This window comes from Miniopterus natalensis, chromosome 17 (assembly GCF_054644295.1).
Source record: "Miniopterus natalensis isolate mMinNat1 chromosome 17, mMinNat1.hap1, whole genome shotgun sequence".
Taxonomy (NCBI): domain Eukaryota; kingdom Metazoa; phylum Chordata; class Mammalia; order Chiroptera; family Miniopteridae; genus Miniopterus; species Miniopterus natalensis.
Window position 1 is genome coordinate 3,446,267 of NC_142097.1, and position 13,039 is coordinate 3,459,305.

At 48.2% G+C, this 13,039-nt stretch overlaps 1 protein-coding gene across 1 annotated transcript; it reads right to left on the reverse strand.

Moving 5' to 3' along the window:
- Positions 1-1,366: 1,366 nt before the first annotated feature.
- On the reverse strand, positions 1,367-11,428 carry CENPV (centromere protein V). The gene is made up of 5 exons (XM_087825828.1): positions 11,067-11,428; positions 8,638-8,736; positions 7,014-7,083; positions 2,735-2,849; positions 1,367-1,772 (listed from the first exon to the last, which is right to left on the reverse strand). The coding sequence occupies exons 1-5, from the start codon at positions 11,426-11,428 to the stop codon at positions 1,648-1,650; spliced, it is 771 nt and encodes a 256-aa protein (XP_087681954.1). The 3' UTR covers positions 1,367-1,647.
- Between the last annotated feature and the right edge of the window lie 1,611 nt (positions 11,429-13,039).

Sequence of the window (13,039 nt, forward strand, 5' to 3'; positions counted from 1 at the left end):
AAAGATACACAAAACTATATAATATACTCACGTTTTACCTATATAATTTACCAGCTCCTTCTACCTTAGTTTGAACAAGGCTGTCTGTCAACAGGCCCTCAAGGACTTGGGAGAACACCAGCCCATGTGTACAGTTGTCCCCCTTATCTGCAAGCGAGATGATTCAAGAACGAGTGGATGCCTGAAACTGCGGACAATGCCAAACCTTTTCCTATACATATACACCTGTGATAAATTTAATTTACAAATTAGGCACAGTAAGAGATTAACAATAACTAATAATAAAACAGAAAATTATAACAATATACTGAAATAAAATTTAAGTACATATGGTCTCTCTAAAAGCATCTTATTGCACTGTACTCACCCTTCTTCTTGTGATCAAACGATACAATGCCAACATGAGAGGAACTGAGGTGGAATTTTCCATTCAATATTTTTGGACTGTGAGTAACTGAAACCACAGAAAGCCAAACCATAGATAGGAGGAACTATGGAATTTCCTCTCCCCTAGTGTATCTCAAAATCATTTCAATTGACTTTCCTAAAGCAAAGAACAAATATTTATTAAGCATTTGCCATTATGTATACTCGGTATTTGGTAATGAAAGGAATGCTTTAAGAAAGTTAATCTGATTGTAACATGCAAAAAGCAACAGGAAGCACGGAGTGGGGCAGGGGAACCAGTCAAAAGACTGCATAACAGGCCAGGCTTGCTGTATCCTGTTCAAAGCTGGTCAGGGCTTCCCGATACCTGTAAAATAAAGGCCAAATTCCTGAGCCTAATGTCTAAGACAGTCCACAGTCCGGCTTCAACATACTTTTCTGATCTCTTCTAATACTTTTTCCCCTCACAAGTATACAATTCAGCCTGGTGTTTAGCTTGTGCCCACATCTGTTCAGTTATTTCCATCTCCTACCTTTCTAAATCTTGCTTCCTTTACAAATAGAGACCCTAGCTTGTTATTTAATGGGTACAGAAGTTAAGTTCTGCAAGATGAGTTCTGGAAATTGGATGCACAGCAATGTGTGAATGTACTTACCACTAATGAACTATACACTTAAAAACGATTAAGATGGTAAACTTTGTTAAGTATATTTTACCCCAACTGGAAAAAAAATTAAACTGATTTACCCTCCCCACTCCCCAAGTCTTCTGTGACCAGCCCTTTCACTCCTCTGAACTCCTGGAGCTCATATTATCTTTACAACTCATGTTTCTTACATTTCTAATAACTGTCCACCTGCCTCATCTTCCCTCCCAATTTGGTTGAAGCATCTTAACAGTGCTCAACAAATATCTGCTATTAATTGACTGGCCTCAGAAGCAAAATCAAAGTGCAAGAAAATGATAAATCATAGTAACTGCTTTAATATTAAAATATTTATTTTTCTAAAAGATCACACAAAAGTTGGGAAGAGAAAGGATGTCAACTAGCCTACATCAAAGTCGGGGCTGACAAAGGACAAAGAGCTGCCTAAACAAACTGGTAGCTGGAGCAAAGTGCAGAGCTCGAGATGGCCGCTGGGTGAGCGCACCAGCAGCCTGGGTCAGCCACACTCACGGGCACCACCAAGGTGCACAGGGGACAGCAAAGCTGCTGGCCCCAATCATTCCTCCTTTTCAGGAAGGGAGAAAGCAGGAGCTCACTCTTTAGACATGTCCTTGATGGTCTTGTGCTCCTTCATGGCCTTCTCCCAATCGCTGCCATTGAATTCCTCAATGACCATACTCCGCACAGTGCCCTCATCCAGACAGTGGGGGGCGATTCCTAGAGGGAAGTGGCACAGAGAAAGGGGGGTCCCCAGTATGAGTGAGACCAGGCACTACACTGACTCTTGGACAAACCCACACCTGCAAGCATCATTGTACTTGCGCGCGGGGCTTTCCAAGTGACACACTATAGCTTACAGTGTCAGCCTGGCTTCCTCTCCTGGCTCTCAGACGGGGCTCCGCCTTCCTGAGCCAGGGATGGCCAAGCTGAATACAGGAGAGCACAAAGACTCAGCCTAGAGCAGTCTCTGACTGGCCGTCTGAAGAATTCACAGGCCCTTTGTCCAGGAGTTTATACTTTCCCAAAGCCCTTCCTATGCCTCGAGGAAGGCAAAAAGGAGTATCCATGTGAACACGAGGAACAAACAGGGGCTGCTATGAGAAATGGGGCCAGAAGGGCAGGGTGATGTCATGCCCTCCCCCCACCACAAGGCACAGGATGGTCCCAGCCAGGGTTGCCCTGCCACAGCTCTGGGGCTACATCTATATAGGACATAAGATTCCTCAGGAACGTCCTCAATGCTACAATTCACACTGCAACTGGCATCATTCTAAACAACTGTCTAAAGGCTGTTCTCTCCTCCAGATCCAGGCAGGACCTGAAGAGGAACTTGGGGGTTCTCCTGTTTCTGTTTTGAACAAACCAAAATTTTGTAACAGCGTTATCAATGCTCTTTAACTTCCATTGTTAAACTTCACAGGCCCATCTCCTCTCCTCGTTTCAGTGTCAGCCCCACTGACACAGCTCTGGCAGCACCAGTAATGAGATCAGGACCTGGCTGGCATCTGAACGACCAGAAACAGTCTGACATCCCATCATTTGTTCATCTAAGACATGCGTGAGGAAGGGTCTCACCAAGCAGGAGGCCAGCCACGCATGCAGTGCCCACCTTCCTAACCAGCATGTACCCAGAGCAGCCCAGTGTTCCTCCTGAGCTTGTGGCCATTTCCTGTACTTACCGAAGCCGCCAGGGTTTGAGCGGGGGGTGTAAAAGCTCTGCACGCCACATCTCTTACAGAAGGTATGCTGCGCTTTGTGAGTATTGAATGTGTACGTGGTTATGCTCTCTGCTCCCTAAGGGAAAACAGACAAACAGGTAGGTGTTCTCTTTTACAAGAAGATTTTTTTTTCCACTTTAAAAATATATCTTTTAAAAGGCTCAATGAGTTGGGGAGCCCCTCTGTAGGGCTCTCAGGATTATGAGGACACATCCAATCTCTCGGAGACTAGAGGCTTCTCTAGGACAGGGAACCATCTGCACAGCCAGGAGACTCATCAGTGTCTATGTGTCCCTGTGCTAGAGAAGGGACAGCTCATGCCTTCTCGTAGGTCAACTGCACAGAGAGCCACTCAGCCTCATGCTTTCCCTGATTCACAGCAAGACAGACCCATCGATGGCAGGGAGTGAAAACACCTGCTTCCTGGGCCTGAGTGGGCAGACAGCTCACGCTAAGGACTGGCTCTCCATGTCCCCAAACAGCACTGCGAATGGTCTTGAGAAAACCGCTGACTGGATTTGAATTCACCTACAAAGGATACACTAAGAAAAGAATATCTGCCAGACTAGTTAAAGCAACTACGGACACTCATAAAATGGACTACTCTGCCACTTCTGAAAAGAACGAGGCAGTTCTACGTACAAACACTAATATGGAACAATCTTTAAGGTTACAAAGCTCAGTGAGAAAGCAAAGCACAAAACAATTTGTGTAGTGTACTACCATTTCTATTTTTTTAAAAAGGATATACATACTTGTGCGTTTGTGCGTGTGTGTCTGAAGGACTGAGGTGGAGCGTTTTTACCACTGCTAGGCATTCGTATGCATCTTCCCTCAGGGCTCTGTGCCTCCTATAAAAAGAGGAGCCTCTATTTTCCCCAGGACCTCTCCTCACCCACAGCCACTTCACCACAGAGAAGCAGCAAACAACAACTGCCAGGCGGTCCCACACCAGCCAGTGATCTGATTACACACTTTGCCCTGAGAAATTACCAAGAGTGGGGAGCTGCCTCACACCCTCCCTTACCTGGTTCACGACTACGGTCACTGGTGACGCCTCACTGTTCTGTGCATCCACCGACCTGACCACAGCCCCTGCTCCCACTAAAACGCACAGCCTGTCATCATCTCTTCTGTCTCATGCCCAACCACAAGTCATCAAGCACCACCATGTGGAGAAGTCCAATGGTCACTTCTCTTGACCACTGGATTCTTAACTTGTTCTTAAATGACCTCTCAGTACCACTCCTTGCATTTGAAACATTTGTCTCCGAGGACACCACACTCCCATTTTTCCCCTCCTCCCCACTGGCCATCCTTCTCAGGGCTCTCTACAAATGCCGGCGAGCCCCAGGGCTCTGTCCTCGGTCCTCTCTCTTCTTGGGCTACACCCTCTACCAGCTGACCTCACCTGGCCTCACAGCTCTAAACAACATCCATAAGCCAACACTGTCAAATTGGTAGCTCCAGCTCTGATCTCTCACAACTCCACACTTTACATCAAGCTGCCTACTTCCTATCTCTATGTGAATGTCCAAAAGACATCTTCAAATGAACTTTTTCATAAAAGAACTCTTGATTCCAGCACTCTCGCCTGCTTCTCCCCCGGGATCTGGCATCTCCCCCGGGATCTGGGTCAGGCCCAACAGTGCGGGTGTAGCTTTGACTCCTCTCTCTTCCTCATCTCCACACCCAATCCTTTACAGAGCTCTATTCGTCCTTTCTCTAAAACAGTGGCTCTCAGAGTGTGATCGGGCCAGCAGCAGCACCTGAACATGTGAGAAATGTAAATTCTCATTCCCCCATCCCAAGACCCACAGAATCAGGAGTGGGGCTCAGCCATCTGTTTTAACATGCCCTCCAGGTGACTGTGCACGCTGAGGTTTGAGAACCACTGCTCTAAAATATCTGTCCAATGACCTATTCAAAATATATCACCAGCCCTGGCCGGTGTGGCTCAGTTGGCTGGAGCGTCGTCCTGTGCACCAAAGGGTCACAGGTTTGATTCCCAGTCAGGGCACATACCCAGCTTGTGGGTTCAATCCTCAGTTGGGGTAAGTACAGAAGGAGGCAACCAATCAATGTTTCTCTCTCACACTGATGTTTCTGTCTCTCTCCTTCTCCCTTCCTCTCTCTAGAACCAATGAAAAAACGAAATGAAATGTATCACCAATTATCTGTTTTCTTTCCATCTCCATGACTACCGTCCTAATCCAAATTCCCATCATCTCTCACCCAGCCCGCCTCGACAACCTCCTAGCTATCCCTGTCTCTGCACTTACCTCCTTACAATCCACTCCACACAGCAGCCAAAGCAAGCTTTTAAAACACTGAAGCAGGTCTCGTCACTACCCTGCTTAAGCCCCTCCACTAGCTTCACACTATGCAAAGAATAAAATCTGCGCCTGCTCTTGCTCTCCCCCTAACCTCCCCCTAGTCTCTTTCACCTCCACCGTACTGACTCCTCTAACCACAATGGCCATTGTTCAGCTCCTCAGACATGCCAAGTCTGTGCCTCTTAAGCTCTCTGCACTATATCTTCCCCTTGCCTGGGGTACTCCCCACCTGTGCACCCCCATCTTCATCACTGACATCTGAACACCAGAGGGACCTTTCCTAACCAATCTAAACCAGCCACCCAGCGATCTTCTGTCATGTTGCTCTACTTTAACTCTATACAGCACTATCAGATTTTTCCTTATTTAGTTTTTCTGTCTCCCCTCTATAGAATGTAAACTCCAAGAAGGGCCTCATCTGTCCTGTTAACTGGTTAACAAGGTTGCTGGGCTTCATTGGAACAGCGCCTGGCACACAGTAGGTGTCCCATAAATGCTTTTTGAACAAATAAGTTTTGTAATTTAAAAACACACACAATATGTATATATAATGAATCATTATACTGTATATCTGAAACTCATATAAATGTTATATGTCAATTATATCTCAATTTAAAATGAATAAATAGCCCGGCTGGTGTGGCTCAGTGGTTGGGCATGAACCTATGAACCAGGAGGTCACAGTTCGATTCTGAGTCAGGGAACATGCCCAGGTCACAGGCTCGATCCCCAGTGTGGGGCATGCAGGAGGCAGGTGATTGATGATTCTTTCTCATCATTGATATTTCTCTCTCTCTCTCTCTCCCTTCCTCTCTCTGAAATCAATAAAAAGATATAAAAATAAATAAATAAATAAAGTAAATAAATAAATAAATAAGCCCTGGCCGGGTGGTTGTTGGTTAGAGCACTGTCCTGAAGTGACAAGGTTGTGGGTCTGGTCCCAGATCAGGGCACATACAAGAAAGCAACCAGCCCTAGCCAGTTTGGCTCAGTGGTTAGAGTGTCGACCTGTGGACTGAAGGGTAATGGGTTTGATTCCGGCCAATGGCACATACCTCAGTAGCAGGCTCACTCCCGTTGGGGCATGTGTGGGAGGCAACCAATCAATGTGTCTCTCTCACATCAATGTTTTTTTCTCTCTCGCTCTCCATCTTCCACTCCCTCTAAAAAGCAATGGAGCCCGGCCCGGCGTGGCTCACCGTTTGAGCGTCGACCTAGGATCCAGGCGATCGGGGTTCGATTCCTGTCAGGGCACATGCCCAGGTTGCGGGCTAGGCAGCCAATCAATGACTCCCTCATCATTGATGTTTCTATCTCTCTCTCCCCCTCCTTTCCTCTCTCTGAAATCAATAAAGATATATTTATTTTAAAAAAAAAGAAAAAAAGATATGTTTTAAAAAAATAATAAAATTAAAAAAATAAAAAGCAATGGAAAAAATATCCTCGGTGAGGATTAAAAAAAAGCCAGCACTGATGAATGCATAATAAGTGGAACAACTACCCTGGCAGTGGTTAGTGCTGACCCATGCACCGAAGGGTCATGGGTTCGATTCCTGGTCCGGGCACATACCTGGGTTGCAGGTTTGATCCCTGGCAGGGTGCATATGGGAGGCAGCTGATAGATATTTCTTTCTCTCTCCCCCTTCCTCTCTCTCTAAAATAAATCAATAAACATATCCTCAGGTTAGGATTAAAGGGGAAAGAAAAAAAGAAAATTGTTCATTGTGGATCCAAAAAAAAATAAAATGAAGTAAAAATAAACATGAAACCTGGGTGACAAAGGAAATGAAAGCCCCAGAGACACTGCGCTGTGCTTCTTGCCCCCTTGCCCTCTCCCAGGGTGTGCTGTCAGTCAGGGACTCACCAGTGGGCTCTGCATCTTCAGCCCAGCTCTTAGCACTAACCTTCAGGAGCTTGAAGCGAGAAGCAGGAACAATGAAGTGTCTATTCTGCTTCTTCTTGCAGACACTGCAGCTACAAAGAGACAGGGCACGTCCCAGATTGTGAGTAGCCATCTGCACCCTGAGTGCCCAAGGGGCCCAACCTGATATGATTTGAGAGCCAGCTGATCCCAGAGGTCAGGCCCCTTTCAGCACTACCCAGGGAGGGGGAAGTTCAGGCAGATGGACTGGCCACCCGGGGTCCCTGCCCACAGGTCCCACAGCCAGCAGTTGAGACCATGCATCCCCTTGAATACGAGAACTAAGAGAACCACGATTCTGTTACCCACCCCTGCTTCACTACAGTAAAAGGAACTGCTGCATTCTAGAGACACTTCCATCAGGCATAGCTACAATCTTTTACCCTTGGGATACCTACACCAAAAATGGACGAGAAAGGTTATGTTTCCCTCTTTCTGCATCCGCACATCATGGAATGCCTAGCTCCAAGTAAAGCTTAGCTCCAAGGTCCTCAGGATTACCATCTTTGGAATTAAATCTAAGCCCCCTCTTTTTAGTCCACGTTTTTAAAAATTCTAATTTAGTACAGAATCCTCTATCTGGAGGCTCCTCTAACCCTCTAGTATAGAATCCAGGGTGCTTCTGCAATCTGGACTCCACTGTTAGCAGCCTGGTCAGTTCCCCATTTAATTCCATGATATTTTTTTCACATATAATTCAGGTACCACCTAGAACAAAAATCAGAGCCTGTAATCCTTGTTCTGTCACAATGCCAGGGAAGGTGCTAAAAAGCAGGCCCTCTACAGATCCTGGCAGTATCATTTACCTCACCTGTAAGAACAGAGCAAGAAGGCCTGGAGCATGGTGGCCTCCAGGTACACACACCCTCCACTCATTTACCCTTCCCCTCCCCTCAACTCTGAAGACTCTACCGAAGGCACTTCATTCAGTGCCCAGACTGACCCACTTCCAGCTAACCACTGCCCCACCCACCAGTCTGAGGGGTGACTCTGCCAGGCACAGGCCACTGTCACCTGGGGTTGTGCTGTAGGAGCGATATCTCTCTGTCGCACACACACACACACACACACACACACACACACACACACACACACACACCCACCACCCCCCCCCCCCAGGGTCAGTTATTTTTAGCCTCCATCTTTTTAAAAAAAAAAATTTATTATTAAAAACTTCCAAACCTGGTTGGTGTGGTTCAGTTAGTTGGAGCATTGTCCTGTACAAGGTCACAGAATTCACAGGTTCAATTCCCCGTCAGGGCACATACCTGAGTTGCAGGTTTGATCCCTGCTCCGGGTGCATATGGGAGGCAGCCAATTGGTGTTTCTCACATCGATATTTCTCTTTCTCTCTCTCTGAATCAATAAACATATCCTTGGATAAGGATTAAAAAGAAAAAGCTTTAAATAAATAAACAAAAAAACCTTCTAGTACATACAACAGGAAAAAGAATAGAACAATGAACCCTTATATACCCATCACCTGACTCCAGCAATTATCAGCTATATGTTGCTTCAGCTGTACCCCGACTCCCCAGACGATGCTGAAGCACTGTGCTTTAACTCACAAGTGCTCTTAAACCAACCTGGGGAGAGAAAACACTCACTTGCAGTCAAAGATGTGCAAGTCTGCCGAGGCCCAAACTTCAAAGCGTACTGCTCCACAGTGGCAGCCTCCGGTATGTTTCACCAGGCCCTGGTATTCGCTACATAAAACAGAAAACCAGAAAGATAAGAATTTCTGAATAGTCAAGCAGGGCCCTACTGCACAGCTCATGCTCGCTCACTCTCTTGTTGAAAGAAAGAGGCAAGGTGGACAAAAGTGTTCTCTACGTGACAACCAGATAGCTCTGCTTTCGAGGGGGTACTGCGAATTTTATAAAAGAAAGGACTCACTGCCTTCTTTGCCCATGAGCTCTCCATTTTCCACTTCTTATATGTTAAATTGCAAAAGAAAGCATTCCAAAAAATTTGGGAAAAGGCAGGGTGGGGTTAGGGGTGGGAATTCTAGTCCCACCACTCAAACACTTTTATTTACATGTCAAATAGTTACTAAAAATTTTTACGAACCAAGTGCACTGCCCGGGGAAGAGAGCAGTAAACAAGATACAGCAGGCATGGTTCCTGGCCTTACTAACCTTAAGTAGCCAGCAAACAAATTCCCCAAACAATACTGAAATGATTGTGATAAAGGAGGTACAGGCTGCTATGAAAAAGAAAGGCAAGGGGACCCAACTGCGTCTGATGGCTCAGAAAAAAGCCATCGGAAAATGTAACAATGGCTCTTGTAATTTTGCTGTACTCCTCTCCTCTCCAGTAGTTTTCATATATGTGGCTTGCTACAGAGTTATATGTACACATTACATACCATTTTAATCCTTTTAAAACTTATTATATAGAAGCTAGGCCCTTAACTGAACATGATTAAGATTTGACAACTATCATCAAATTGCTTTCCAAGGGGGCTGGGCACTCTTACCGGTGATGAATGAGAAAACATTTAACTGTAGCTTCTCAGCGATAATTGCAGGAAAGATAGCCTGCAGTCTTAATCTGCATTTATTTGGTCATTAGGACTAAATGGGGGGATGGGTAAAAAAGAAGAAGAGTAAGAGGTACAAACTTCCAGTTACACAGTCAGTCAGTCATGGGGATGTATTAGGTTCAGCACAGGGAATACAGTCGACAGCGACACAGTAACTTCGCATGGTGAGAATTACCAGGCTTGTGTGATCGCATCATAAGGTATATAAATATCGAGTCACCATGTTATACACCTGAAACTAATATTGTAGGTCGACTGTAACTGCTTTTTAAAAATTTTAAAGACTGAATGCTTTATCATATTTCTTTACAAGCTGCATTCATTCCTCTGATGTATTTAAATTTTTTCTGCATATATGATTAATGCTTGCTGTAAAAAGCTCAAACGTTACAGCATTTGATAACAACAAAAATGAAAGTCTCCTAAAATCCTAACACCTGGAGGAATCCAGCTAACTACTTGCTATATATTCTATATATTCCTCCAGACCTTTTTTCCCCCCATACAATATTTTCACAAAAACAGTGCAGAATGATACATTCCTTTTGCATGTAAGTCAATTTGGAGAGTTTGGGTTTCTTACAGATACAAAAACATTCAGCCTGTGGTTCAAAAATCACAAAAAGTGAAGCACACAGAAAACCAAATAGTCCATGTCTGAGAAGACTCGTTCTCACTAAGCGAATTTCTTCTGGAACAAAGACAAGGAACATTTTTATTCCAGGAGTAATCCTCGGGTTGCTAGGCAATTGTTTTTTCCTAGGGTTTTGGTTGTTCTTTCTAATTCATAAAATAATCGACACTGAGAGATACTGGTCGGGCGCTGAAAGACCCCTCTGTAGTACGACCGTCCCACGGGCGGGACAGGCCCGCCGCCGCCGCACCTGGAGGCCGCCGGGGGGACCGCGCCGGGGGGACCGCAACGGTCCCCGCCCGACAGCCCGGGCACTGGGGGGGCGCGGGTCCGCTCCCAGCAGCCCCGGCAAAGCTGAGGGGCGCGGGGCGGGGGGGCGCCGCCCGCAGAGTCGGGCACAAAGACCGGCGCCCCGCGCCCGCCCCCCCCCCCCCCCCCCGACGCGCGCCAGCGACTAAAACGGGATTTCCCATCCCAGTCGGTTCCAAACTTCGGCGGGCGCTCTCCTCACCCCTCCTCCCCTCCCGCCCTCGCTCCAGGCACCTGCGCAAGTCCAGGGGCCGCTCGGGCGTGAGGAGAGTCGCGGCAAGTGTCCTTCTCCCTGGAAAAGGCCCCGGCCGCCCAGACGGGAGACGGCGTCCCCAGCACGGTGGCCGTCCCCGGGAAGACGCTGTGCGTCCCTGCACGGGCCAGGCGGTGCCCCGACCTCCCGGGGGGAAGCCCCCCTCCACCGAGGCGCACCCCGGGCCAAGCGGCGCGGCCGTGGGAAGAGCCACGGCCACGCTACGGGCGAGACGCGGCCCAGAAGCCGGCCCAGAGCCGCCAGCAGGCGGGCCCCGCGCGGCCGCAGCACTCACAAGGTGTCCAGCAGCAGCTTGGCGGCCCCCTCGAAGGTGAGCCTCTGCCGCTTCTGGAACGTCTCCCAGCGCTCCCGCTGCTCGCCCAGGTCCAGCGTGGCCGCCGAGGACGCCGGAGTCCCCGGGGCCGGCGGCGGCAGCTCCGGCTCGGGCTCCCCGGGGCCCGCCTCCTGGGCCCGCGGCGACGACTGCCTCGGCCGCGGCTTCGCCGCCCGGCTCCGGGCCCCGGCTGGGCCTGCGGGGCGCCGGGCGCGGGTGTCGCCGGAAGCCGAGGCGGCGGCGGCGGCGGCGGGAGCCCTGGAGGCCCCAGGCCGCTTCTGCCCGCGTGGCTCGGAGGACGCGTTGCTCCGTGCCCGCCGCATGGCTCCCGCAGACTGGCGCGCAGGCCTCGCCGCCCGCGCGTCCCCGCAGCCCCGCGCGCGCCCCTAACCGCCGCCAACCTGCACGCCCAGGGGGCGCTGCGCCCGCCCGCCCCGGCCTGGGTGGGCCCGGCCTCGGCCCCCCGCCCCGGCCCCGGCCCCCGGCGGCCGCCCCGCTGCGCACCAGACGGGGCGTGAGCCCGGCCGCGCGCCCCCGGGCCGGCACCTGCCGCTGCGTCCCGCGGGCCGAGCGCGGCCGCGCGTCGGGCCTACGCCCCACCCGGAGCCGCTCGGCACCTGCAGAGGGGCCGCCGTCCCCTCCGAAGCCCGAGCGCCTCTTACCTTCCCTTCTAGGCGGCCTTGGGTCAGCCCTGAGCTCACAGCCACACCCCAGCGGGCGGCCTGGGGTACCTTCACCCCAAGAGGAGGACAGTGCGTACCCCGCGGGAGCCCGAAAGGAGGAGTGTGTGCCGGGGCCTGGCACCCTGCCTGCTGGATGGAGGGCCGCCGGAACCACGGCCCTCAAACTTCGTCCTTCCAACTTTAAAAAACTGTGTGCATTTTATAATTTATTACTTTTTAAAAAAACAACAACCTGTTGATCATCGATATCGTCAATGATACAGATGGCCAACAGGTTTTTTTAAAAAGAAAGTAATAAATGAATGAAACCGTCACTAAAGTGATGTGATTATGGTTTTGTCGAACACCACACCGAAGTTTAAAGCCAAAAATCACAGGAACCACCGATGAAACCTGGGTATTTTCTAAACGTATTGGTTGCTCTATTTTATTCATATCTTCAAAGAAATATTTTCTCTAACTCATTCTCCTACCTTTGTTTTATACTTCTTTAATTTCAACTTTCTTCCATATTCTGTTGTTTCTTATCATTAGTTTAACAGTTTACTGAATTAAATACATAATTTGTTTATTTTCAGTGGTTTTTGGTAATAAAGATATTAATGGCCCCAGTATAGCTTCCGCTGTATCCATTTGGGTTTTATATGGTGTTCTCTAAAAATGTTCTAGATAATCTGTACTTTCCAAGTTTGCCGAAGTGGCCGTACCACTTTATACTCCAGCAGCCATGTCTGAGAGTGGCGGTTGCTTCGTACCCTGGCAACACTTGGGATTGTCAGCTTTTTGCATTTAGCCTTTCTGGTGGGTGTGCAGTGACATCTCCGTGTGATATTATTTTGCATGTCCTTGTTGTGTAGTGGTGTTGAACCTTTTCATGTGCTGATTGACCACTTGAATATCTTGTTCTGTGAAGTGCCTGTTCACAGACATACCTCTGAGAGTTAGTCCGTTTTATAAATTGAGTTTTTTGATGTATAGGAGTTCTTTATGTCTGGATAGGAGTTATTTGCCAGATATGTATATTTAGAATATCTTCTTCCAGTCATGGCTTTCCTTTTCACCTTAATATCTTTAGATGAGTGGAAATTTTTTATTTTGTTGACATTCAACTTGTGAATATTTTTATTTTATGGTTGTTTTTTGTGTCATGTGTTTTTTTAAAAATCTTTGCCTACCTCAAAGGTCATGAAGGTTTTTTTCCTATCTTTGAGAAGCTTTATAGTTTTAGCTTTCATACTTAAGTCTATGATC